The sequence below is a fragment of the Pan troglodytes genome, chromosome 12 (genome assembly GCF_028858775.2).
Source record: "Pan troglodytes isolate AG18354 chromosome 12, NHGRI_mPanTro3-v2.0_pri, whole genome shotgun sequence".
NCBI classification, from domain to species: Eukaryota; Metazoa; Chordata; class Mammalia; order Primates; family Hominidae; genus Pan; species Pan troglodytes.
The window spans coordinates 76,204,846-76,232,136 of record NC_072410.2 but is presented as its reverse complement, the minus strand read 5'-3'; the positions used below and the strand labels follow the sequence as shown (position 1 = coordinate 76,232,136).

General features: G+C 46.1%; 1 protein-coding gene across 1 annotated transcript; it reads left to right on the top strand.

Moving 5' to 3' along the window:
* The first annotated feature begins 15,183 nt into the window (after positions 1–15,183).
* Positions 15,184–23,917, top strand: TMEM247 (transmembrane protein 247). The gene is made up of 4 exons (XM_063788894.1): positions 15,184–15,414; positions 16,131–16,505; positions 19,979–20,226; positions 23,836–23,917. Exons 1-4 carry the CDS (start codon positions 15,298–15,300, stop codon positions 23,915–23,917), a joined length of 822 nt encoding a protein of 273 aa, XP_063644964.1. The 5' UTR covers positions 15,184–15,297.
* The last annotated feature ends 3,374 nt before the right edge of the window (positions 23,918–27,291 follow it).

The window sequence follows — 27,291 nt, the reverse complement described above, 5'->3', positions numbered from 1 at the left end:
CCCACCCACTACTGCAGTTCTAGACCCGAATGCCTACTCTTGGCCCCTCACCTTATTTTCTCAGTCCTGAACTTGGCTTCCTGCCAGAACGCGCCCCCCCCCCCCCCCCGCCGCCTCAGTCTTCTACCTGTCATTCCACTTCAGGTCCCCCAGCTCTTAACCTTACATCCCTTCAAGGGTCTGATGTCCTACCCCAAGCCACAGGACAAACCCAGCCCCTTACTGCCACAGCTTTGTCGATGCCTCCTGTCTGCTGGAAGGAGCCTCAGGCCATGCTGCACCTGCCTGCTGGGATGGCTGCTTACTGCCTCCTGCTAGGCCTCCCGAACGCCGTATGCCCCCCTACTTCTGGCTCCTTCCATGGTCCATCTCATTCCCATGGTTCTGTCTGGGTCCAGCTCCCACGTATCCTCCTCCCACGTTCATCTCCTCCCTGGAACACAGACCTCCACAAAGCTAGTGCTACTGACTTGGGTTGCCACCGGGCATTCTCTGAAGCTGAAATCCCTCCCAAGGTTCTTGCTGGTTCTGCTTTTCTGAGGTTACGTTCTGATAATTCTGCAATGGGGCAGGAGCAGGAATCCCTGGACAAACTAAGCTGAAAGCCTCCCACCAAGGTTAAGCGGGGACCACAAGGGGGCAGTATTAGTTAATGCTTGCTTCACAGAGCTGCACGAGGTTACCCTCTTATTGTTGCTGAGGGGAGTGGGAGGATAGAGCAGTGCACACAGTGGAGAGTTCTTTAGGGGAATAAGCTTATTTTGTGTTAATTTATGCAAAATAAAAAAGGTGTCAGATGAAACATTCAAGGAGGCTTTATTGAGGGAGACTCCAACGATGTCATAAGGGAGACCCTCCGCTATCTTTCAGCTGAGCCAGTTTGTGCACCGGGAATTAAGAAAGCAAATTCTAAACGGCTTCTTGGGAGCAGCACCAACAGCAGGTGCATGACTATGCTCCAAGCCCACATGTTGTAAGATGGAAACAATAACAGCCCCATAGGAGGCAGAACAGGCAAAATTGCCCTCATTTTTAGATGCAGGAGCCGCACCCCCAGAGGATTCCAATAACTTGCCAAGGTCTTGGCTTGGCTAATGGCAGAGCTGGGGCCAGAATGCCAGGACTCCTGTCACCCGCGCAGAACATCTTCCACTACACTCCACCGGGTCTCTCCTCTGATCCCAAATGAATCAATCAGTAAGCTGTTACTGATAGCTACCATGGGCCCAGGCTGGATGGTTTCCAGGGCCCCTTCCAGCTCTGAATAACGAAAGCCGCAGATTTCGGCCTAACACAGACTCTTCCTTGGAACATTCCTTTCTTCTGCAGCTCCAATCTGCTTGAGTCCAAGAACACCTTTATTCAGGTTTCTCCGAGGTCACCTTAAGTGGGCTTTGATTTACCAAACCCAGTACATGAATGACTATTGGGTTCCCATAAATTATAAACTGAGGGAAAGCAGTTTTTCCAATTATGCATAAAGTTCCTTTAAACAGCAAAGTTCCCACACCTGTCACCCTGCTACCCAAGCATTTAAAATAGAATTGAACTTATAAGACTTTGATTTACATCCAACGTTGTGGGAATTCATCTACTGCTGATCCACCCACATCAAGGTAGAGAAATAAAAGGAAAGTGGTTAGGAATTAGGAATTAAGGCCTCTGGTTCTGCTGGGTGTGTGTGAGCACAAAAAGGAGAAGGTGGCCAGGCGCGGTGGCTCATGCCTGTAGTCCGAGCACTTTGGGAGGCCAAGGCAGGCAGATCACGACGTCAGGAGTTTGAGACCAGCCTGGCCAATATAGTGAAACTCTGACTCTACTAAAAATACAAAAATCAGCCAGGCATGGTGGCACACACTTATAGTCCCAGCTACTCGGGAGGCTGAGGCACAACAATTACTTGAACCCAGGAGGCAGAGGTTACAGTGAGCTGAGATCGCGCCTGGGTGACAGAGTGAGACTCCATCCCTCCCCCGCCCCCCCCCCAAAAAAAGAGAGAGAAGGTATAACTCTTTGACCCTCTGGTCCACCAGCCTTTTTCATACTTGCCAACCAGAAGGGAGCCAGTCCCTCCTGGCCAGGGCCATTGACCAAACTGACTCCTTAATGGCACCTACAGTGAGCAAGGTAGTGTGCTCCGTCCTCAGCCAGCCTCTAATCTAGTGGTAGAGATGACACAAGGCCAGAACATTTTATCACCAGGCAGCCAGAGAGACGTGAAGCACAGGTGGTAGTAGCTAGAGATGGGAGTATGTTCACAGGTGGAAGTAAGAGGGTTTTGTAGGCCAAGGAAACTGCCAGCAAAGACAGGAAGGCAGGCAAGCATAGGATGTATTTAGAGAACATTAAGATGCATTCCCTGTCTCCAACTTGATTATAAATTCCAGAAAGGAAGGAATTGTATATGATGATTCTTGGTGTTTCCTCGGAGTGCCTAGGACAGGGTCATGAATGTGGAAGGGGCTTGCAAAATACTGTTTTTGGGTGATCTTCTCAAGTCAGGACATTTCCCCGGGGCAAAGAGGCAGGTGTGTTGAAAGGAAACTGACTTGCTAGTAAGTACACACTATGCCAGTTTCCCATGTATTGCCTCTCTGCGGCACATCCTCACTTAATTTCCCTGCTTGTGATAACTGAAGCTGAACCTATTAACATGTCCCTTGTTAGCTAGCACAGTATTAAGCTTTGTCAGTAGATAGCACTGGAGAGACGTCACTGGAGGAAGGGGCTTCTCTTCCTGGTTCTTGAGTGCCTTCCTTTTTTTCTACTCTGGCAAAGCTCTAAAGCTTGGCCCACATGTAGAACACCTAGTGACTGTCACCCCCAGAAAACTTCAGTAGAACCTTGGGGCAGCTCCCCAAAAAGTTTCCCAGCTAAGGTTCTCTTCAGTAACCTCCTGGCAGGTTCAGTGGCAGGAAGCTTACCAATGAGTTTTGTTCACATCCAGCACTTACCAGGGTTGACCTGTTTGACCTTGACCTCAGCAAACTTTTATGCCATTCAGTGCTTCAGCCATACCATCTCCAAAGAGGGGCACCTCTTCTAAGTTTATTCTAGTCTAGATATATTAGAGTTCTCTTTTACCCTCTAAGTAGTAACTAGTCCCCTATTCCTAGTTAATAATTCTTTATATTCTACCTTCCCTGTTGGAATTATTGTGTGGTTTCTGTCTCCTGACTAGGCCCTGACTGATACAACACTCATACACGTGCATTCACCCACTTGCCTGTATACCCCCTTCTCCCTCCTCAGTCTGATTTCTCCCATGAATCCTTGGAGCACCCTGAGTCAACTCTTTCTCTTGGATAGTACTTATGTCAGCCAGGGTGCAGCCAGGAAAACAGAAACCACACTAAGTATTTCAAGCAGGAAGGGATTGAATACAGAGACTTTAGTACCAAAATCCTAGCTTCACCTCTTCCTAGCTGTGTAACTGTGGGCAGGTAACTTCTGTCTGCAACTCAGTTTCCACTTCTCTAAAGATAAAAGTAATAATGGTACCTAACTCATAGTTTGCTCTGAAAATTAAGTAAAATGATCCGTGAAAAATTCTCAGTGCCTGGTACATGGTTAGTGCCCGATAAATGTAAGCTATTATTACTGTCACTATTATAATCTTCTAAACACTTCAAGACATCTGAGGAAAGTGTTCAAAGCCACAACACAGTCTGAGGCTGAGGCAGTTAGAAAAGGAAGAGGACATTTTTGCAGTAAGATGTCCATTCCTGGTTGAAGGAAGACTACCCTGGATTGGAGGTAGAGGGAGGTGGCAAGGATATGACCAAGTGGCTCAAAGATACCTGTCTGTCCTCAACTTGAACAAGTTATACATACTAAACTTTCTTCACCTGTGCTGAGCAAAGGTCTCTCCTCCAGACATCTTTTTACATTTTTAGTTGAAAAGATAGGCCAGACACAGTGGCTCACACCTATAATCCCAGCACTTTGGGAGGCTGAGGTGGGAGGATCACTTGCATCCAGGAGTTTGAGACCAGCCTGGGCAACATAGCCAGACCCCATCTCTGGGATCAAAAAATCAAAAATCAAAAAGTAGCCAGGCATGGTGGCATGTGCCTATAGACCCAGCTACTTGGGAGGCTGAGATTGGATGATTGCTTGGACTGGGAGAGGTCAAAGCTACAGTGAGCCATAATCTCACCACTGCACTCCAGCCTGGGTGACAGAGTGAGACTGTCTCAAAAAAATTATATATATATAATATATATGCATATATATAATGCATATAAATTACATATATGTATATTATGTACATGGTTTAAAAAAAATTCAAAGAGTACAAAATGGTATTATAGTTAAGAATCAGTCTCCTTCTGACCCCCAACCCCTCAGCTCTCTGACCACAGACAGCCACCATGAAGCAGTTTCTTGTATCTTTTCAGACATATTCTACTATATTTTCATATTTTAATAAATATGGAAGAACTGTTCTTGCTTTCCTAGTAAATAACATATCTTGGGGCCAAGCTCGGTGGCTCACACCTGTAATTCCAGCAGTTTGGAAGGCTGAAGCAGGAGGATCTCTTGAGCCCAGGAGGTCAAGGCGGCAATTGAGCCATGACAGTGCCAATGCACCCCAGCCTAAGTGACAGAGTGAGACCCTGTCCTGAAAAAAAAAAAAAAATCTTGAAGAACAAGGTATTTGCACTGATGAAGCTACTGTATTCTCATTTTTTCTTTCGTCTTGTTCTTTTTAGCATCTACATGGTATTCATAAGGATGCAGCACTAATTGTTTAACCAGATCCCTTCTGGTGGAAATTTGTTTCAAGTCTTTTGCTGTTATAAATAACACTGTAATACACCTCTATGGATATGCTAATTTTTATGAGGCAGAAAATCCTCTCACCTTTTAAGAGTTACAGGCCCCAAAGACCATCTTTGTAATCTTGTATAAAGACACAGGGAAAGGAGATGGGAAGCCTGCATTCCAGTCATGGAATGCTCAACCACTAACATCCTTTGCATGCAGAGACGCATCACCTCATCTGCCCGAGTGACTCAATTTTCTTGTTTATCAGGCAGCATCACTGTACCTGCTTTAAATGGCCTCACAAAGGCATTGTGAGAATCAAATGAGATAATGTACATGAAAGCCTGTGCGCGCTGTACTAACACACAAGTCTCTCATCTGGTTGTCAAATCTAGAATTGATACATTGCTCTGTGAATGTGCCCATCAATCTTCAACATGGTGCTTGCTACTCCCACTGTCCCTTCTAAGGGAAACTGACCCATCTGCAGCTCCTGCTGACAGACAATCCGAGGCTGCTGTGCACTGTGCCGTATCACCCTGCCCTCCCCATCCTTCCACTTCACCAGACTGAACTGGGCTGGGCACCTTCCCCATCTGATAATGATACTCATCATCTGTTGCCTCTATGTTTCCTCTCTGCCCTTCCCCTAGGAGGCATACCTCCATGAAACTGCATTAATTCATTAAGCAAAACAATACAAAGCAACACAGAGTCTAGCATTCTCATTTTCCCGTCTCTAGATACCAGTCCTTCAGGGAATTTTCCAGAAGTTGAGAAGACTGGTTGCATGAGCCTTGGGTTGGTTTGGCACTCGTGACAGTGTGAAAAGAGCCTCCACCTCCTCCACTGAGCTCAGAGAAAGGTTTATAGTAAAGCCATTTGCAGGGGTAAGGGAGACAGGATCACATGGTAGCCCAGTAACAGGCTGCCCTAGAATGAAAAGCTCTGTCCCAGTAGAGATAAGCCAGGTTATTCTGATTCCTGCCCTTGGAAAGGTCTACCAGGAAATCATGAGTGACTTAAGTAGGACAAACAACACAGAAGGCATACCGAGAGGCCATACGGTTGAGGCTATGAAGAACCATTAGAAGCTGAAGTTATGAGTAAGCTGAAGTCAGGAGGAAGCAGGAACCTTGCCTACAGTGAAGCATGAGGTTGGAGGTTGTGGGTTGGCGGGGGTGAGGAAGGCTGTTGATGGGAAGTGAGGGGACACGGAGAAGCAGAAACACCGAAATCAGCTGAGTTATACGAATGACAAGGCGCATGTGAAGTTGCACCAACTCTGGCTGCTGGTCTCAGAATTGCCCTGAATCCAGCACAGTCCCTGCTAGGCCAGCTCATCCCTCATCCCTGTTGCTGGGCTCCCACGTGTTCTTGTCTCCTTTACCCTTGCATATGACTTTACTATACACTTCCTTTCTCTGAACTCAACAGAGAAAGCAGAAGCTCTTTTCATACTGTCACCAGTGCCAAACCGACCCAAGGCTCATAAGACCTGTTTCCTCCACTTCTGGGAAGTTCCCTAAAGGACAGGAGTCTAGAGACAGGGAAATGAGAATGCTAGACTGTATGTTGCTTTGGAATACATTGCTCTGCTCAATGAATTAGTACACTTTCATGGAGGTCTGCCTCCTAGGGGAAGGGCAGAGAGGAGAAACAGAAGGCAACAGATGATGAGGATCAGTTGACATCTTACTCATGCTGATCCTTTCCTCTCACCCAAATCCCACCCACCCTTCATGTTCCCTCTTCCACCAAACCTTCCTCAGCTACTCCAGCCACATCAACCCTGATCCTTTTTTTTGAGTCAGTCCGACTCTGTCACCCAGGTTGAAGTGCAGTGGCAAGATCACAGCTCACTTAAGTGGGCTCAAGCGATCCTCACACCTCCACCTTTCAAGTAGCTAGGACCCCGGGTACATGCTACCTTGCCCAGCTAATTTTTTTTTTTTTTTTTCGTAGAGGTGGATTCCCACTATGTTGCCCAGGCTGGTCTTGAACTCCTGGGCTCAAGCAATCTTCTAGACTCAGCCTCACAAAGTACTGCCATTACAGGCATGAGACCCTGAGCCCTGACCTCTTGACTTCTATGGTACATTGCCTGATTGGCCCCAGTTCTTCATCCCCTATATCCAGACCTTTTATCTTTCTTTGTGGTTCCTCCCACTAACTGGGCAGAGTACGTTTCACCATCCTTTGAGTTTGCCCATACAACTGGCTTTCTCCAATAACAAGATGGAAGTGATGGTGTGCCAGCTCCAAGGCCTCTTTTACTTCTTCCATCCCCGAGCAAAGGGTATGCCTAAGCTACCCCACTATTCCCAAGAGGAAGATAAGAGACACATGAAACAAAGCTGCCTCGGCCAAGCTCCCCCAGTTGAATCCAGCCTAAATCAGCCTACCTTTAGATGTCTGAGCTAAGGAAATGTTTATTGTTGTGGGCCACTGATCATTTAGGGTTGTTTGATCTATAGCTGACAGCTACCCATAGTACTTATTGTGCATTTCCATACTTGGTGATTTAACAGCAGTGGATTATTTGTACATATGTCATTGTTTCTTTAAGCAGATCTCTCCTGGTTAAGATTGCCAGGTTTAACAAATAAAAATACAGGATGCCCAGTTAAATTTGAATTACAGACAAATAATTTTTTAGAAATCTGTCCCGTGCAATTTTTAGAACATATTTATACTAAAATTTATCTAAAATTCAGATTTAACTGGGAATCCTGTATCTATCTGGTAATCCTACTCCTAGTAGTGCTTGAGGCACGATAGATACCTTACACAACAGCTGTGAGATGATTTACATGGTCACCACCATAATGTTGGGAGGGGAAAGCCATGGTTCAGTTAACGATTTGCAAAGACAGAAAGTGAACCTTGAGCATTCTCCTCTCCCAAGTGGGAAATCTACCGCTCAGAATAATGGTGATCATGGTTATCTTTTGCCTAGTCCCTGTATGGGCAGCTTGTGGGCTAAACACCCTATCTAATTTTTTTATTATTATACTTTAAGTTCTAGGGTACATGTGCACAATGTGCAGGTTTGTTACATATGTATACATGTGCCATGTTGGTGTGCTGCACCCATTAACTCATCATTTACATTAGGTATATCTCTTAATGCTATCCCTCCCCCTTCCCCCCACCCCTCAACAGGCCCCAGTGTGTGATGTTCCCCACCCTGTGTCCAAGTGTTCTCATTGTTCAATTCCCACCTATGAGTGAGAACATGCGGTGTTTGGTTTTCTGTCCTTGCGACACTTTGATGAGAATGATGGTTTCCAGCTTCATCCATGTCCCTACAAAGGACATGAACTCATCATTTTTTATGGCTGCATAGTATTCCATGGTGTATATGTGCCACATTTTCTTAATCCAGTCTATTATCAATGGACATTTGGGTTGGTTCCAAGTCTTTGCTATTGTGAATAGTGCCACAATAAACATACGTGTGCATGTGCCTTTATAGCAGCATGATTTATAATCCTTTGGGTACATACCCAGTAATGGGATGGCTGGGTCAAATGGTATTTCTAGTTCTAGATCCTTGAGGAATTGCCACACTGTCTTCCACAATGGTTGAACTAGTTTACAGTCCCACCAACAGTGTAAAAATTTTCCTATTTCTCCACATCCTCTCCAGCACCTGTTGTTTCCTGACTTTTTAATGATCACCATTCTAACTAGTGTGAGATGATATCTCATTGTGGTTTTGATTCGCGTTTCTCTGATGGCCAGTGATGATGAGCATTTTTTCATGTGTCTATTGGCTGCATAAATGTCTTCTTTTGAGAAGTGTCTGTTCATATCCTTCACCCACTTTTTGATGGGGTTGATTTTTTCTTGTAAATTTGTTTAAGTTCTTTGTGGATTCTGGATATTAGCCCTTTGTCAGATGGGTAGATTGTAAAAATTTTTCCCATTCTGTAGGTTGCCTGCTCACTATGATGGTAGTTTCTTTTGCTGTGCAGAAGCTCTTTGGCTTAATTAGATCCCATTTGTCAATTTTGGCTTTTGTTGCCATTGCTTTTGGTGTTTTAGTCATGAAGTCCTTGCCCATGCCTATGTCCTGAATGGTATTGCCTAGGTTTTCTTCTAGGGTTTTTATGGTTTCAGGTCTAACATTAAAGTCTTTAATCCATATTGAACTAATTTTTGTATAAGGTGTAAGGAAGGGATCCTGTTTCAGCTTTCTACATATGGCTAGCCAGTTTTCCCAGCACCATTTATTAAATAGGGAATCTTTCCCCATTGCTTGTTTTTGTCAGGTTTGTCAAAGATCACATGGTTGTAGATGTGTGGTATTATTTCTGAAGGCTCTGTTCTGTTCCATTGGTCTATATTTCTGTTTTGGTGCCAGTACCATGCTGTTTTGGTTACTGTAGCCTTGTAGTATAGTTTGAAGTCAGGTAGCGTGATGCCTCCAGCTTTGTTCTTTTGGCTTAGGGTTGTCTTGGCAATGTGGGCTCTTTTTTGGTTCTATATGAACTTTAGAGTAGTTTTTTTTTCTAATTTTTTGAAGAAAGTCATTGATAGCTTGATGGGGATGGCATTGAATCTATAAATTACCTTGGGAAGTATGCCCATTTTCACGATATTGATTCTTCCTATCCATGAGCATGGAATGTTCTTCCATTTGTTTGTATTCTCTCTTATTTCCTTGAGCAGTGGTTTGTAGTTCTCCTTGAAGAGGTCCTTCACATCCCTTGTAAGTTGGATTCCTAAGTATTTTATTCTCTTTGAAGCAATTATGAATGGGAGTTCACTCATGATTTGGCTCTCTGTTTGTCTGTTATTGGTGCATAAGAATGCTTGTGATTTTTGCACATTGATTTTGTATCCTGAGACTTTGCTGAAGTTGCTTATCAGCTTAAGGAGATTTTGGGCTGAGACTAAGGGGTTTTCTAAATATACAATTATGTCATCTGCAAACAGGGACAATCTGACTTCCTCTTCTCCTAATTGAATACCCTTTATTTCTTTCTCCTGCCTGATTGCCCTGGCAAGAATTTCCAACACTATGTTGAATAGGAGAGGTGAGAGAAGGCATCCCTGTCTTGTGCCAGTTTTCAAAGGGAATGCTTCCAGCTTTTGCCCATTCAGTATGATATTGGCTGTGGGTTTGTCATAAATAGCTCTTATTATTTTGAGATACATCCCATCAACACCTAATTTATTGAGAGTTTTTAGCATGAAGGGCTGTTGAATTTTGTTGAAGGCCTTTTCTGCATCTATTGAGATACTCATGTGGTTTTTGTCTTTGGTTTTGTTTATATGATGGGTTATGTTTATTGATTTGCATATGTTGAACCAGCCTTGCATCCCAGGGATGAAGCCAACTTGATTGTGGTGGATAAACTTTTTGGTGTGATGCTGGATTCGGTTTGCCAGTATTTTATTGAGGATTTTTGCATCGATGTTCATCAGGGACATTGATCTAAAATTCTCTTTTTTTGTTATGTCTCTGCCAGGCTTTGGTATCAGGATGATGCTGGCCTCGTAAAATGAGTTAGGGAGGATTCCCTCTTTTTCTATTGATTGGAATAGTTTCAGAAGGAATGGTACCAGCTCCTCTTTGTACCTCTGGTAGAATTTGGCTGTGAATCTGTCTGATCCTGGACTTTTTTTGCTTGGTAGGCTATTAATTATTGCCTCAATTTCAGAGCCTGTTAATTGGTCTATTCAGGGATTCAACTTCTTCCTGGTTTAGTCTTGGGAGGGTGTATGTGTCAAGGAATTTATCCATTTCTTCTAGATTTTCTAGTTTATTTCCATAGAGGTGTTTATAGTACTCTCTGATGATAGTTTGTATTTCTGTGGGATCGGTGGTGGTAGCCCCTTTATCATTTTTTATTGTGTCCATTTGAGTCTTCTCTCTTTTCTTCTTTATTAGTCTTACTAGCAGTCTATCAATTTTGTTGATCTTTTCAAAAAACCAGCTCCTGGATTCATTGACTTTTTGAAGGGTTTTTTGTGTCTCTTTCTCCTTCAGTTCTGCTCTGATCTTAGTTATTTCTTGCCTTCTGCTAGCTTTTGAATGTGTTTGCTCTTGCTTCTCTAGTTCTTTTAATTGTGATGTTAGGGTGTCAATTTTAGATCTTTCGTGCTTTCTCTTGTGGGCATTTAGTGCTATAAATTTCCCTCTACACACTGCTTTGAATATGTGCCAGAGATTCTGGTGTGTTGCGTCTTTGTTCTCATTGGTTTCAAAGAACATCTTTATTTCTGCCTTCATTTCCTTATGTATCCAGTAGTCATTCAGGAGCAAGTTGTTCAGTTTCCATGTAGCTGAGCGGTTTTGAGTGAGTTTCTTAATCCTGGGTTCTAGTTTGATTGCACTGTGGTCTGAGAGACAGTTTGTTATAATTTCTGTTCTTTTACATTTGCTGAGGAGTGCTTGACTTCCAACTATGTGGTCAGTTTTGGAATAGGTACGATGTAGTGCTGAGAACAAAGTGTATTCTGTTGATTTGGGGTGGAGAGTTCTGTAGATGTCTATTAAGTCTGCTTGGTGCAGAGCTGAGTTCAATTCCTGGATATCCTTGTTAACTTTCTGTCTCGTTAATCTGTCTAAAGTTGACAGTGGGATGTTAAAGTCTCCCATTATTATTGTGTGGGAGTCTAAGTCTCTCTGTAGGTCTCTAAGGACTTGCTTTATGAATCTGGGTGCTCCTATGTTGGGTGCATATATATTTAGGATAGTTAGCTCTTCTTGTTGAATTGATCCCTTTACCATTATGTAATGGCCTTCTTTGTCTCTTTTGATCTTTGTTGATTTAAAGTCTGTTTTATCAGAGACTAGGATTGCAACCCCTGCTTTTTTTTGTTTTCCATTTGTTTGGTAGATCTTCCTCTATCCCTTTATTTTGAGCCTATGTGTTTCTCTGCACATGAGATGGGTCTCCTGAATACAGCACACTGATGGGTCTTGACTCTTTATCCAATTTGCCAGTCTGTGTCTTTTAACTGGAGCATTTAACCCATTTACATTTAAGGTTAATATTGTTATGTGTGAATTTGATGCTGTCATTATGATGTTAGCTGGTTATTTTGCTCGTTAGTTGATGCAGTTTCTTCCTAGCATCGATGGTCTTTACAATTTGGCATGTTTTTGCAGTGGCTGGTACCAGTTGTTCCTTTCCATGTTTAGTGCTTCCTTCAGGAGCTCTTGTAAGGCAGGCCTGATGGTGACAAAATTTCTCAGCATTTGCTTGTCTGTAAAGCATTTTATTTCTCCTTCATTTATGAAGCTTAGTTTGGCTGGATATGAAATTCTTGGTTGAAAATTCCCTTAAGAATGTTGAGTATTGGCCCCTACTCTCTTCTGGCCTGTAGAGTTTCTGCCAAGAGATCTGCTGTTAGTCTGATGGGCTTCCCTTTGTGGGTAACCTGACCTTTCTGTCTGGCTGCCCTTAACATTTTTTTCCTTCAACTTTGGTGAATCTGACAATTATGTGTCTTGGAGTTACTCTTCTCGAGAAGTATCTTTGTAGCATTCTCTGTATTTCCTGAATTTGAATGTTGGCCTGCCTTGCTAGGTTGGGGAAGTTCTCCTGGATAATATCCTGCAGAGTGTTTTCCAACTTGGTTCCATTCTCCCTGTCACTTTCAGGTACACCAATCAGATGTAGATTTGGTCTTTTCACATAGTCCCATATTTCTTAGAGGCTTTGTTCGTTTCTTTTTACTCTTTTTACTTCTCTTCTCACTTCATTTCATTCATCTGATCTTCAGTCACTGATACCCTTTCTTCCACTTGATCAAATTGGCTACTGAAGCTTCTGCATGCGTCATGTAGTTCTTGTGCCATAGTTTTCAGCTCCTTCAGCTCATTTAAGGTATTCTGTATGCTGTTTATTCCAGTTAGCCATTTGTCTAATCTTTTTTCAAGGTTTTTAGCTTCTTTGTGATGGGTTCAAACATCCTCCTTTAGCTCGCAGTGTGTTATTACTGATCGTCTGAAGCCTTCTTCTCTCAACTCATCAAATTCATTCTCCATCCAGCTTTGTTCCATTGCTCGCGAGGAGCTGCATTCCTTTGGAGAAGAGGTGCTCTGATTTTTAGAATTTTCAGCTTTTCTGCTCTGGTTTCTCCCCATCTTTGTGGTTTTATCTACCTTTGGTCTTTGATGATGGTGATGTACAGATAGGGTTTTGGTGTGGATGTCCTTTCTGTTTGTTAGTTTTCTTTTTAACAGTCAGGACCCTCAGCTACAGGTCTGTTGGAGTTTGCTGGAGGTCCACTCCAGCCTGATCCTTCCTCTGGAAGCTTCATCTCAGAGGGGCACCCAGTGGTATGAGGTGTCAGTTGGCCCCTACTGGGAGGTGCCTCCCAGTTATGCTACTCGGGGGTCAGGGACCCACTTGAGGACGTAGTCTGTCTGTTCTCAGATCTCAAACTCCGTGCTGGGAAAACCACTACTCTCTTCAAAGCTGTCAGACAGGGACGTTTAAGTCTGCAGAAGTCTCTGCTGCCATTTGTCCAGCTATGCCCTGCCCCCAGAGGTGGAGTTCACAGAGGCAGGCAGGCAGGCCTCCTTGAGCTGTGGTGGGCTCCACCCATTTCGAGCTTCCTGGCTGCTTTGTTTACCTACTCAAGCCTCAGCAATGACGGATGCCCCTCCCCCAGCCTTGCTGCTGCCTTGCAGTTGGATCTCAGACTGCTGTGCTAGCAGTGAGTGAGGCTCCGTGGGTGTGGGATCCTCCAAGCCAGGAACAGGCTATAATCTCCGGGTGTGCCATTTGCTAAGACTGTTGGAAAAGCACAGTATTAGGGTGGGAGTGTTCTGATTTTCCAGGTACTGTCTGTCACGGCTTCCCTTGGCTAGGAAAGGGAATTCCCCCACCCCTTGCACTTCCCGGGTGAGGCGATGCCCCTCCCTTCTTTGGCTCATGCCCCGTGGGCTACACCCACTGTCCGACAAGCCCCAGTGAGATGAACCTGGTACCTCACCTCGAAATGCAGAAATCACCTGTCTTCTGTGTTGCTCATGCTGGGAGCTGTAGACTGGAGCTGTTCCTATTCAGCCATCTTGGAACCCCCCCTCCTACCCTATCTAATTTTCACATCGGTGCTGCAGCATAGGGAAGTGGCTAAATCTTTATCCCATTTACAAATGACTACACTTTCCCTTGGTCACACAGCCAGAGAGAGTAGCGAAGCTGGAATTCAAATGCAGCCCTTTGTCTTTCCATATTGCAATCCTGCTTTGAACTACCAAAGATGTTTTGCTGCTTTTTTCACAAAATGGAAGATGACAAAATACATTCCCCAGCCCTCCATTCTACCCACGTGGAAGTATGAATGATGGGTTGTATTAGTGTCCTAGGTTTGCTGTAACAAAGAACCACAGACTGGTTGGTGTAAATGACAGAAATTTATTTTCTCGCAATCCTGGAGAGTCAACATCAGAGATCAAGGTGCCAGCAGGGTTGGTTCCTTCTGAGTGCTGGGAGAGAATGATCTATTCCAGGTCTACGATGGTTAATTTTACATGCTGACGTCAGTGAGCCATTGGATAGCCAGATCTCTGATTAAATGTTATTTCTGGGTGTTTCTGGAAGAGATTAACATTTGAATTGGTGGACTGAGTAAAGCAGTCTGCCCTCCTCAATGTGGGTGGGCTTCATCCACTCCACTGAGGGCCTAAATGGAACAAGGCAGACTGCCAGTTGAACTGGTGCTCTCAATTCAATTGCCTGACTACATGAGGTAATCCGTCAGTCTTCTCCTGCCCTTGGACTGGGACTTCCACCATCAGGGCTCCTGGTTCTCAGGCCTTTGCGCTCAGACTGGAATTTATACCACCCACTTTCCAGGGGCACCAGCTTGCAGATGGGAGATCATAAAACTTCTCAGCCTCCATAATTGCATGAGCCAATTCTGTGTAATAAATGTCATTTTATGTTTCTTTGGAGAACCCTAATACAATGCCTGTCTCCTTGGTTTGTAGATAGCCATTTTCTCCCTTGTCTTCACATCATCATCTTCTTACAAGGACACGAGTCATACTGGATTAGGATCCCACCCTAATGATCTCATTTTCACTTAATCACCTCTGTAAAGACCCTGTCTCCCAATAAGGTCACATTCTGAGGTACTGGGGGCTGGGAGTTAAGACTTCAACATATGAATTTTGGGAAGAGAGGGGGACCTGGTTTAGCCCATAACAGTGTTTGTGGAGCTGTGACTCATTTCCAACACAATCTTCATTTAAAAAAGGAACCCAAGGAAATGGATTTCAAATGGTGGAATTCTGAGTTTCATGAGTTGGAACTCTAGTTTTCAAAGCCATCCTTATGGGCAGGAAAGGCCCATCCTGCAGTTCTTAATGTTAGCATGTTACTACCTCAAAGGTGTCACACCCTCCACCAAAGGGAGCATAGCAACTTGTAGAATGTAGGCCATTATGAGGACAGGGGACTGTGATGGTGGCCAGGCTGTGGAATCTGGTGAGGCCAAATGTCAGCACCTCAATGATGTCTTGTGACCCCACCTGGCAGCGTTCTGGTTTTCTGGATGGCAGCAGAGGACAGGGAGATGATGGAAGCCCGGGGTGCGGGAGAAAGTGGCCCGACCTTCCCCAAGATGGTGCCTGGTGACTCCAAGTCTGAAGGGAAGCCAAGGGCTTGTCTGGTAAGGGGGCTGCTGTGTCTCACCACCCCTGCCTATTCTGTCAGGGGGAGCAAGAATACTGTAGGAACACATGATAGGAGCTGAGTGCTATGAGCTTCCAGACAACTGCCAAGAACATCAGGTGACATGTACCCCAGCCCTGTAACTGGCACCAGCTGTCACCAGGGACCAGGTAGCCCTCCATAAGATTGTGAAGTCATATGAAGCTGGCTTTGGTCTCCTCCATCTACCTCCCCACTTGGGGTCCTTTCCTTGCTGGGTGGATAGGACCTGGCTCCCCACCATAGCCCTCTTCCTGGTCCCCAAATATTTAGGTTCTCTCAATTCAGACCCTGGGTTTCTTTCTCCCTCTGTAACTTCCTGAAGACCTGGCATCTAACTGACCTCAAAGTCAGGTAGAGTTGAGGATGGGCCCGGAAGTTGCCTCTTTGGTGATCAGAAAAATCACTAGGAAAATGGACATCAATCTACTCAACTCCCAGTGCCTCCACTTGCAACTTTAGGGCACTACTACTTTGTGCTAGTTTGCCCTCTCCTTGACCCGCAGGTCCTGACAACTCCCGGTAAGAGCACTTCTAATAAGAATTCAGCCTAGATCTTTACAATTCAAACACCCCAGTCCACTGCGGCCTGGGGCTGCGGGAGTTCCATGGGGTCAGGGGCAGCCCCATCCTGACTCTTCACGGTACCTCTCCTCCCTGCTTCCCCTACGCCAGGAGGCAGAGTCCCAGAAGCCAGACTCCTCCTATGACTACTTGGAAGAGATGGAAGCTTGTGAGGACGGAGGCTGCCAAGGGCCGCTTAAATCGCTGTCCCCCAAGACCTGCCGTGCTACCAAAGGCCAGGCTGGCGACGGACCCAAACCCGCAGGGCTGCCCCCGGCCCCTGGGACTGAGCGCAATCCCGAGATGGAGCTGGAGAAGGTGCGCATGGAGTTCGAGCTCACGCGGCTCAAGTACCTGCATGAGGAGAACGAGCGGCAGCGGCAGCACGAGCTGGCGATGGAGCAGCTGCAGCGGGAGCAGCTGCAGCGGGAGCGGCAGCACGAGGTGGTGATGGAGCAGCTGCAGCAAGAGGCGGCGCCCCGCCTGGTGGGTGACAAGGAACGGGGCACTGGGAGGAGGGAGGCCTGGAGCTGAAGTCCCATAGGGCCTGGAGCAGGCGCCCACCTTCCCTGCTTTGCGCGGCACCCCACCCTGCAGATCCTGGATCTCGGCTGAAAGGGGCTGAGCATCCACTCGGGCGGTCTCCAGCCCTCTCCGCCTTGGCTCACTTCCAGAGATGTCTGCTCACTGCCTTAAAGGTCGCTACCCTACCTGGCCAGCTCTGTTAAACAGAGCTTCCACGGGAAGATGAGATGTGACTCTCTAAGGAGAGCTGAGGCTGGGAGGGTCCCCAGAACCACATCGCCCACCCGACAGCCTTTTTGGTAGCTTCAAGGAAAAGTCTTCAACATTTCCTCCCTCTTCCACCGCTCACAAGTCCTCTCTGCATCTCTTAAAATTTGATGCCTGGAGACTAGACCCAGAATCCCCACTGCACCCTGGCCAGTGGATTTTGATAGAACCATCACCTCCCCGATCAGGGCTGTGTTTATTCTGTTGGATCATACTGCCTTCTAGTCAACTGAAACAGCCATCTTTTCACAAGAAGTACACCACTGTTCCCTAATCTGTATTAAATGGGGGATAAGAATGCCTACTTGAGATTAAATGGGATGTGAAGAGCTTAGCACAGTGGCTAGGCTATCATAAGCATTCAATAGTGGAAGATGTTGTTTAAAGCAGTGTTTCCTGCACTTTAAAGTCAGAAAGTCCTGGATTAAAATACCAGGTATAAACTCCCTGACATTGGGCAAATTACTAATTTCCTTTGAGCTTTGGCTTGCTCATCCATGAAGTAGTACCTACCTCACAGGGTTGTTGTCAGGAATCAATGAGAGAACACATGCAAAGCACTTTGCAATTAGCCCAGCACATTAGGTAAGCACTCAATAAATGTTAGCTATTACCATTTTTATGTACTCATGCAATTCACTTCTTGACCCAAATGCAACAACATACATTTATCACTTTTCAGTTTTATTGGGATGTGATGTATTAGCTGTACTTCCCAGCTCTGAGTCATCCTCAGTTCTGAGAACCATGCCTTCTGCCTTTATCCAAATCATTGCTGTAATTGTTGAGGAGGAAATGACCTAAAGTAAATACCACTAAATGTCTCTGTATAGGTTGGCAATGTTCCATTAATCATCACCCTTGAGTTACATTTTATCCTGCTCACATTTCTCCACCTTATCCAAAAAACGGAGACGCACTGTCAAATGGTTTCCCAAAATTAAGATATTACATTACCTATAGCATTTCCCCAATTGACTGGTCCAGTTTTGTTTTTGTTTTTTTAAGAAAGTGAGGTTGGTTTTGCATCATTTGTTCTCAATGAACACGTGCTGGCTTCTTAAACAATTATCTTTTTTTCTGTTCACAAAATACCTGCTTCATTATAAACATGAAATGATTTCACTGAACTCAGTCAAGCTTACTGAACTTGGATTTCCAGAATCTTCCCCTGCCCCCACACCCTTTCTGAAAAGTCTAGAAAACATTTGCCTATTGCTTAGACTTTAGCACACTTCCTAATATTTTTGAATTCTAAGTTCCATTTCCAAACTTGTGACTTTTCTCAGTAGCCTGGGATAAAATCTGTCACAAAGTGGAACCTGAAACTATTTAAAGCAGATATGATATTGTAACTATGCCTTTGGCCTGTGTCTCCTCCTAACCGTATTTATTTTCCCCCCTTTTCAGTTTGAAAATCTTTCTCCTTGCTGGATGAGATGGAAATCTTTGGTATATAGTCCTCTCTCTATTTCTCTCTTCTGCTCAAAAATTAGAACATTGAAAGTATTTTGAAAAGTCTAAAGGGTTTCACAAGCACTTTTTTTTTTAATGAAAGTCATAATGATCACTCATCAGCATTTCAGACTGAAACACGTGCAGACTGCAGACAGGTGGCAAAGTCCAGGGGTCCAGAGCCATACTGAGCCTGCAGAGAACAGTCGGGTCAGCCCCGTCCTCCACTCCCATTAGAACACTGGATTGCTTCCTCTGGTCTCCAACCTTCCTAGCTATTCATTTTAGAGGCAGCATCACCAGGTCATTTTCTGTCCCCTCAGTTTGATCTAGTTGCCCTCACATTTTATGCAGCTGTTTCAACAGTGATGTGTCCCCATCCTCCAGCCTTTGGTGATAATTTACAAAAGTGTTTACTTTTTGTGCATTTACTAAAAATTGGGGAGTTGACTTGATGTTGAACCGTCCTCTCTTCTCTTTTTCTGGGAGGGTGAATAGATGGACGGACAGACAGAGTGTATTGAATTGAAAATACCTCTTTGAGTGTGTTTCTAGCTAGTTTAGGGCATCTCGGTCCCTGCCACCTGGTGCTTTCCAAAAATATGCCATGATTTCTACAAATATTTTAAAAAATAATGCATGGGTTATGCCCTCTTAACTATGGATCAAAATAATATCAGCTTTTGCCTTACTTATACATTGATACTTTCTACAGTTAAAATGAAGACTGTTGGGCCCCAATTATATAGATTCAAGAAAAGAGCAACCCACAGACAGAATTAGCCAGACAACTCAAGCTGCTTTCCCCCAGCCCAAATACTCTGTGGGTTTAGGGAGACCCCATCACCTATCTCTCAGCACCTGCCTCCAGGAGAGACCAAACCCTGGACTGAAGGACCACGGACTGACCCATGTGATATGTGTCAGGACCCAGGGAGTGAGAAACAGTCATTTATATGCAAGGGACACCATGTCATTGGGCCACTGTCCAGGAAACTAGGTTGAATGTCAGTGCACTGTGAGAGAACACTCCCAAGACCCAACATCCACACGTGGGGCTCTTGGAGTCAGAGAGAGAAGGCCCACGTGTGTGGCTCCAATGGGCAGTACAGACCATAAAGAGAAAGGAAGGTGGTGGCCTGGCGCCCCAGTCAGGAGGGATAAGAGCAGCTCAAAAAGTAAAAAATGATGAGTTCCTTCTATGTGCTAGTTACCTGACTAGGAATGTTCATTATCTCACTTTTCCTCCTTGTGATCTTTTGTTTTGTTTTTTTAGAAACAGGATCTTGCTGTCTCACCCAGGCTGAAGTTAGTGGCATGAGCATAGCTCACCATAACCCCGAACTCTTGGGCTCAAGTGATCCTTCCACCTCAGCCTCCCAATACATGGGACTATAGGCACACACCACCAGATTTGGCTAATTTTTAAATTTTTTTTTATAGAGATAGGGGTCTCACTACATTGCCCAGGCTGGTCTCAAACTCCTGGCTTCAAGCAATCCTCCCACCTTGGCCTCCCCAAGTACTGGGATTATAGGTATGAGCCACCTTGCCCAGGCCTCATGATTTTGGAAATGGACACTATTATCCTTTCTTTAGGTGAAGATGATGACTTGAGGTCACATACAGGCAGGGTCAGAGCAGGACTGAACCGAGATCTGCCTGGCGCCAACAATGGCATCATCATCTCCACTGTCTTCTCTCCCCCACAGTTTTCAGGAGGCCTCCAGAACTTCCTGCTGCCCCAGAACCAGTTTGCCATGTTCCTGTACTGCTTCATCTTCATTCACATCATCTATGTCACCAAGGAGATGGTCTTCTTTCTCTTCACCAAGCACTACCTGTTCTGCATCGCAGCCATTTTGCTCTGTTTGATTAAAACTTTCTGGTCATACTTCCAAGTGCCTTTGCTCTCTCCCTCACTGGGAACCCTCGCCCCTGCCATGCTAGAGTGTTATCCGTGCATGATCCCAGCCTCCCAGGCACCTCCTTTTTTCACTTTGTGCCTCTGTCCAATCAGAATCCACTCTTAGGAAGGGCCCTGCTGTCAGTCATTTACACCTGAGAGTGAAGAAACACGTTCGTGCCCCTTATACAGAAACTGAGTTCTCACTGTGGACATGATGCCTTATCCCAAGAGGAAGATTTCAGATGTTAGCAGGTCAGGGAGGTATCTGCAGGGAAGGCGGGTTTAGAACACCTTTCCAGAACCATAGAAGTACATCATGACCAAGCTGGCTTGGGTTTCACCACATCTACTCATGTTCATAGACCTCTGAGGGGTGGGAAGCCTGTGATTTGCTTGGGAGCAGCCCCCGCCCCCATCTTCTGCAAAGATGTCCATGTCCTAATCCCCAGGATCATGAATACTTTATATGGCAAAAGAGGCTGAGATGTGATTGTGTTTAAGGACCTTGCAGTGGGGAAATGATCCCAGATTATCCAGGTAGGCCCGCGGTAGTCACAAGGGCCCTTGTAAAAGGGAGGCAGGAGGGTGCGAGTCAGAAAGGAGATGTGACCATGGAAGCAGGGGCCAGAATGACGTGGGACTGCGGGTCAGGGAACATGGGAAGCCTCTAGAAACCAGAAAAGGCAATAGAAGGATTCTCTGCTAGAGCCTCCGGAGGGAGCCCAGCCCTGCCACCCCATGTTAGGCTCCTGACCTCCAGAACTGTAAGAGAATAAGTCTGTGTTATTTTAAGCCACTAAGTTTGTGGCAGTTTGTTACAGCAGCCACAGGAAACTAATACAGGAGCCAAGATGCCCAAGCTCCCTCCAGCTGTGCCAACATGGCAGGATACCATCACCAGGCCACTGGCCAGGCCTCATTTAGCACTGGGCCTGAGTAGACTTGTACACAGCTGGCCTTCAGACAGCATATGGTTAAAAAGGAGAGGCAGTGAAGCTCCAGCGAGCCTGGCACAGGCCTAGCTGGACCTGGTGGACAAGGGGTACTCCTATCACTAAGCTGTGTATCCCCTGGGTGAGGCATGTGGCAAAATAAGGGCATACTCCTAGGGAACATAAGGAAGGAGGAATTAAGTGCCTGATTAGACCCAGAGGACGTCATTAATTCTACTCTATTGGAAAGCTGGACATGGAAAAAAAAAAAGGTGACACACACCCCCACCCCTTACCCACCTACTAACCCAAGCACACAGACTCACAAAAATGCAGAAAAGCTAACCCAGAAACAAATACACTGACACAGAGATACAAAACAAGTATACAGTTGTCCACAGTAGAGAGGTTTACAGCCCCTCAAATAAACACACAACAACCCAAAGGAACAGACTTTGAACACCAGAAGGCTCACGGTCAGGCACAAAGTGAAGCTGCCCCGCATGTATGCAACAAAGGGGTTCAACTCCCCCAGTCACCAGCCCCTCAGCCCTTCAATACACACACTCCTTGCAGACTGTCGGCTACTCTGAGCCCAGCAGCCCAGCCACTATGGCTGGCTGTGCCACAGGACACTTTAGTGATAATGTGGCAAACTGAATGAGGCTGGACACAGCTGTGCAATTAATCAAGTCTTTATTGACCCCTTCTCTCCTCTGGCATAGGGCTCTGCCTTAAGAGGGACAAGAGAATAAGTTTCTGTCTCATTGGGCTCTCGAGCGACTCTCAGTAAAATCACGTGAAAAAAATGACTGCCTTGGGACTTCAATGTCAGTACACATTATCATGCCATGTAAGTCCATGGTGACTTCTCATTTCCCACCCAACTCCATATATCCAACCCCATTGATAGCTGCATGTGACAGGTACTTAATTTGGAAGTGATAAAAGTATCATTTCTCATTAAACTTTCAAGGAAGGGCCGTTGTGGTATGGGTCACTTCTTCTGATCATTTTATTTGATCTGGGTTTCTGCCCCATGGGGTTGAGGGGAGAGAGATGGAGATAAGGATAGCAAAAAGTTTAAGGTCCACCTGTTTACCTTCTTAGAGCAGACAGAACTGGGCATTTATAAAACACACACACACACAAACCAAAACACCCATGTGCGTAAGGTCATTTAATCCATCCATCTGTTGCCAGGAAAAACTAGACTTAAATACATTCATTTTTCTTAATCTTCAGAGAAAGTAAACTCCCCTGAACAGTTAAGTGAGCATCTCATCCCACATCTTTAGCCACAGGCATGAAATCTCCTCTTCCCTATTGTGTTTGAATACTGAAGCCACTAGCCTCAGATCTGCCCTCTAGGAAAATGAGAACTACTCATGGTCACTCCCTAAACTTAGAACAGATCTTCTGAATCAAATGCAAAGCAGAAAGTCAGAAGAGAGAGAGAGGCAAAGGATAGGAAAAAGGCCCAGCTAAGCAGTTACCGGCCAGGTAACAAGCCAATGTACAAGCGCCTCTTCAGCACCAATGCTAACATATCATGCGCCCTAAGTCCCTAAGGAGGCTATCATCACCAAAACCCTGCAGGTAGAAATGTATATCATCTCCACTTCACAGCCAGGGATACCGAGGTTCACAGAGGTTAGACTTACCTGAGATCATCCCAGAGCACATGTTCTTTCCATGTTACCCTGCTCCCAAGATCCTACCTTGGGAGGATCTCACAACCTTGCTGGGGAAATGAGTTTAACACACATGAAAATGTAAAGCAGCTATCAGTACACAGACCTCAGCTGTAAATGAGATCATAGAAGAGCTCCCTGGAGCCCTGGGTGATACAGGAAGTCTTCTTAAAAGACGAGCTCATAAGGCTAGGTAAGCCCAAACAGGTGGAAATCAGGAGGGATACCTCACACAAATGAAGATTACGGTGGGAGTGTGTAATGTGTATCCAGGAGGGAAGGGTCACTCTTGCTCCAGGGAATGGTGTAAAAGGTAACAGGCCTGGAAAATTGGTTTGGGGCTAAGTGTTAGGGAGCCTTGAATATTGGTCTGAGGAATATAAACTTAATCCCTTGGGAAATAGGCAATACACTAAAGATTATAGAGTGGAATAGTAATTCAAAACAGATAAATAAAAGCCTTCCTCCTCCTTTAATTCCTGGGGACCGCTTTTTTGCCTGGACCTTCCCGTTTCCAGACCAAAAACTTTCTGAGGTCCTGCGTTTGAGGATTACTTTCAGCTGTAAAAGAAATCCAGCCACAATGGCTTCACCAAATAGAGGTTTATGTTGCTCACATACCAAGAAGTCCCAGGTAGTCCATCCACGGCTGGTGAAACTGCTCTCAGAAGTCATAGAGGACCCAGGTGGTGCCTTCCTCCACCACCACAGGGCTCTTATCCTCAGCCCATGGCTTCCAGCCTCAGTGTCAAGTTGGCCGAAGCAGCTCCAAGTACCAGGTCCACTACTCCAGGTCAGAAAAGGAGCCGCCTTTTAAAAGCGTCCCAGGAAGCCCCACCCAGAGACTTCTGCTTACGTGCCATTGGTCAAACTAAGGTCATGTGGCTGCACCTATCTGTACGGTGTCTGAGGTGGTAAGGTTTTTGCGTGGACACTGTTGCAGCCTCAAACAGAATTAGAATTCTGATAGTATGAGTGGAGGGGGGAGATACTGAATTAAGCAAATAACTGGTGTATCATCCCTAATTCCGTAGGCCCAGCTCCCACTCCCTTCCTGAACTGCTGAGCCAGAAAGCCTTGATGGGGTTGAAACCATCAGATGGAGCACAGCCGTAGCCAATCTGGGCCAGGCCACTGCTGCACTCTGCTTTAAGGAAGAGCACTGCATACCACAGCAGGGAGGTCATGGTTTTCCCTGGCCACACGCCTGGAGCCACTCTGCCTTCATCCTCCTGACCTCTGCCTGAAGCCCATGACCTGACACAACCAGGGCAGCAGACTGGGAAGGGCACTCCTCTCTGTGCTGGGTGCCCTCAGCAGAGCTGCAAGGGGAGGCAAGTTGGACTCCAGAGCCCCTTCCCTTCCTGATCCCAGATCCCACAGAGCAGAGCCCAGAGACAGTCAGGGGACTGTGATCATCCTATGGACACCAAGCTGCTAAAGTCTATGTATAAGAGATTGCACTCATTGCAAAGGACCACTAAGCTTCAGCCCAAATAATGAAGCACTAATAGTAAAGTTTCAGGCAGGCTTAGGGAGAGAAAGATGGGAGAATCTCTCCTGTTCCCTAAATGGAATATTGTAGGCTGCCCTCCTGAGCCCAAGGACAGGACTACAGTTGGAGAGACTCAGGGGCAGGAGGGTTAAGGCTTGATTCCAAAGGCCACTTTCCTGCCATGTCTATTTCTAGTCCCAAGTTAGCAGATGACTTGTAAGTAAGCAAGTCAGTTAAGTTTTCTAGGCTTCATTTGGGCGACCTCTAAATTATCTAGACTCTAACTCAGAAAAAAGAAGGACCAAAGTCTAGAGATTGTTCGAGAAATTCTGATTTAATTGATCTGAGATGACATCCAGAGATGATTTGTTAGCCTTACAAGTGCCCCAGTTGATTCTAATAAGCAATCAGGGTTGAAAGACCTAAATCCTTGCTCTTCAATGTGTGATCTGTGGATCAGCAGCATCTGCGTCTTAGAAATGCAGCATCCCAGACCCTGCCCCAGACCCACTGAAGCAGATGTGGTTTGACAGTACCCACCAGCCCCCAGCAATTCATATGCATCTTAAAGTCTGGGAAGCCTGTTATAGGTGATGAGACTCGATGCAATCTGTCCTGGTCTGTCCTGGGCTAGCGCGGTGGCTCACGTCTGTAATCTCGGCCATTTGGGAGGCCGAGGCAGGAGCCCAAGAGCTCAAGACCAGCCAAGGCAACATAGGGAGATCCCATATCTCCAAAAAAAAAAAAAAAAAAGCCAGGTACGGTGGCATGCACCTGCTGTCCCAGCCACTGGGGAGGCTAACAAGGGAGGATCACTTGAGCCTGGGAGGTTGAGGCTGCAGTGAGCTGTGATCGTGCCACTGCACTCCAGCCTGGGGGACAGAGCAAGACCCTACCAGAAAAAAAAAAAAAAAAAATCTGTTCTCTTTATGAAGACAATGCTCTTGGCCAGGAGGGTCTTCTGGGGGGAATGAGAGGGAGAACAACCGAGTGCACAGCCCTTCAGAAGTGCTATGGGGTTTCCATTAACCTCTGCCGCAGGCTAGGGGTGGCAGGAGCTTACTGTGCCACATCAGGAAGCTGAGCCTGTGGTAGCATATCTGCCCCTCCTCCCTTTCACCAGTTCATGCTCTGGGCTTCTGGGGAACCAAATGATTTCACCCTGCAGGCCAGGACTCAGCAGAAAGTTCCAGAATGCCCTCAGGCCTGTGTCTGCCTCTGTCCCTTTTTTGATCTGACTCCCACGTGTAGCTTTGGGGAAATCTTGCTAATATACATTCATTCATTATTTAAAGGTTGCCGCTGTTCTTCAGGAAGGTTAAGCATGATTAAAAGATGGGATTTTTCCACAGGGCACAGCAGAAAAGCTAGGGCTCCCACATTTTTAAGCTGTTTTGGCCAAGCCTTGTTGCATAATTCAAAGTCTGTGATTTACTTAGATTTAATTAGCCAAAGGAGCAGCAGCTGCAGGTTCATTAGTTAGTATTTATTAAGCGCCCTCAGAGGGCTTTTTAGGCACTTAAGAGTGAAGTGGAGGATGGGTTTCGGACTTGCAAATTTCTTACACTTAAGTAGGAGGGGATTACAGATAGCTTCAGGAGGTAGGCATTTTTGTTCCTCAAAGAGAGCAAAGGGGTGGCATCAAAAGGCCTGAGCTCGTAGGGCAAATCCTACAAAGGGCCACGAGTCAGAGAGATGTCAGTCCCTCACAGGGTTATAGTGACAATTAGTGAGATAACAAGGTGGAGGCTGGTGGTGAATAAGAAGCTACACAGATGAGAGGTATCAGCCAGAGCAGGGAAGGGAAGTGACTGCTAACCTGAATTTCAAGAACTGGGAGAGGTGGGGAGGTCAGGCTCCTGAATTGGTGGGCCCAGTGCAAGAGGACAATGCAGTGTCCCATCATGAATTCCACGACGGTGACAGCAGAGCATTAAGCCATGTGGAGAGCCCCCACTGAGAGCAGGGCCCTGTGCCACTGCCCTGGCGGTGGATGACGGAGACCCCAGGGTTAAGGGGCTTTTGTGGTGCCTCTCAAATCTCACCCAGAGAGTGACTATCCTTGGCCTGTACTCCATCAACAGGAGGGAGGGAGGGGGCAGGCTCTGTGCATTTTGCAGGGGCAGGGACCGTTGGAGCAGGCCATTGGAGGAAGGAGTCTGGTGGCCCCAGGGCAAGTGGCCCCTGCATGCCTTCCAGCTCTGGGCGCAGAGTCTGCCTGCAGAGGCGCCTCTTCACAAGCAGGTCACGCTCTAGGCTTCCAGCTGCTAACCACAGGGGCTGTCCAGCTTGGGGGCATTTCCTCCCTCTGCTCCTGGCTTCCGCCCCAGTCCCATTCAGCTGATCATTCTCCGCTGGGCTAGAAAATCCAAAAATAGAAGAAAGCTACACTTTTTACCCCCTTGAGCCTCTTGTATCAAATGACACAGTCACTTTGCCTCAAACTTTTCATCAAAGCAGCCTTTGTAAGGTCCTGGGGCAGAAAGCAGGCCTTGGAAGACAGCCACCAGGAAGCCATGCAGAAAGTGCTGAGCAGGGGGACCCTTGGTGGAGGAGGTGGGGAGGGCAGGGTTTCAGGAGCTTCCCTCTGCCCCAGAAAGAGCCAGTGACAGACACTTGCTACCATGGGGCAGCTCTTCTCTGAGCACCAGCTCTAGCTTCAGGTCTTGGAAGTGCAAGAGCAGCAAATAGTGTGGCTGCACAGACCACCCATTGGCAGGGTTCAACAACCAGACCACAGAGCTCAGTCAGTGATTAAGGAGCAATGATTGATCAATCAAATAAACAGAAGGAGTGTAACAGACGATCTGAGAAAGGCTCTGTGAGCTAAAGCATTCTGTGACGGCTTCTTGAAAAGGAAGCTCACCCTTGCCGAACACCTAGGATGTATTGTACCCTGTCCAACACTCTCATGTCATCTATTTTATCCCATAGCCCTCCATGAAGGAGCACTGGTACGCACTAGATTAATCTGCCCAGGCTGCTCTAACAAAAT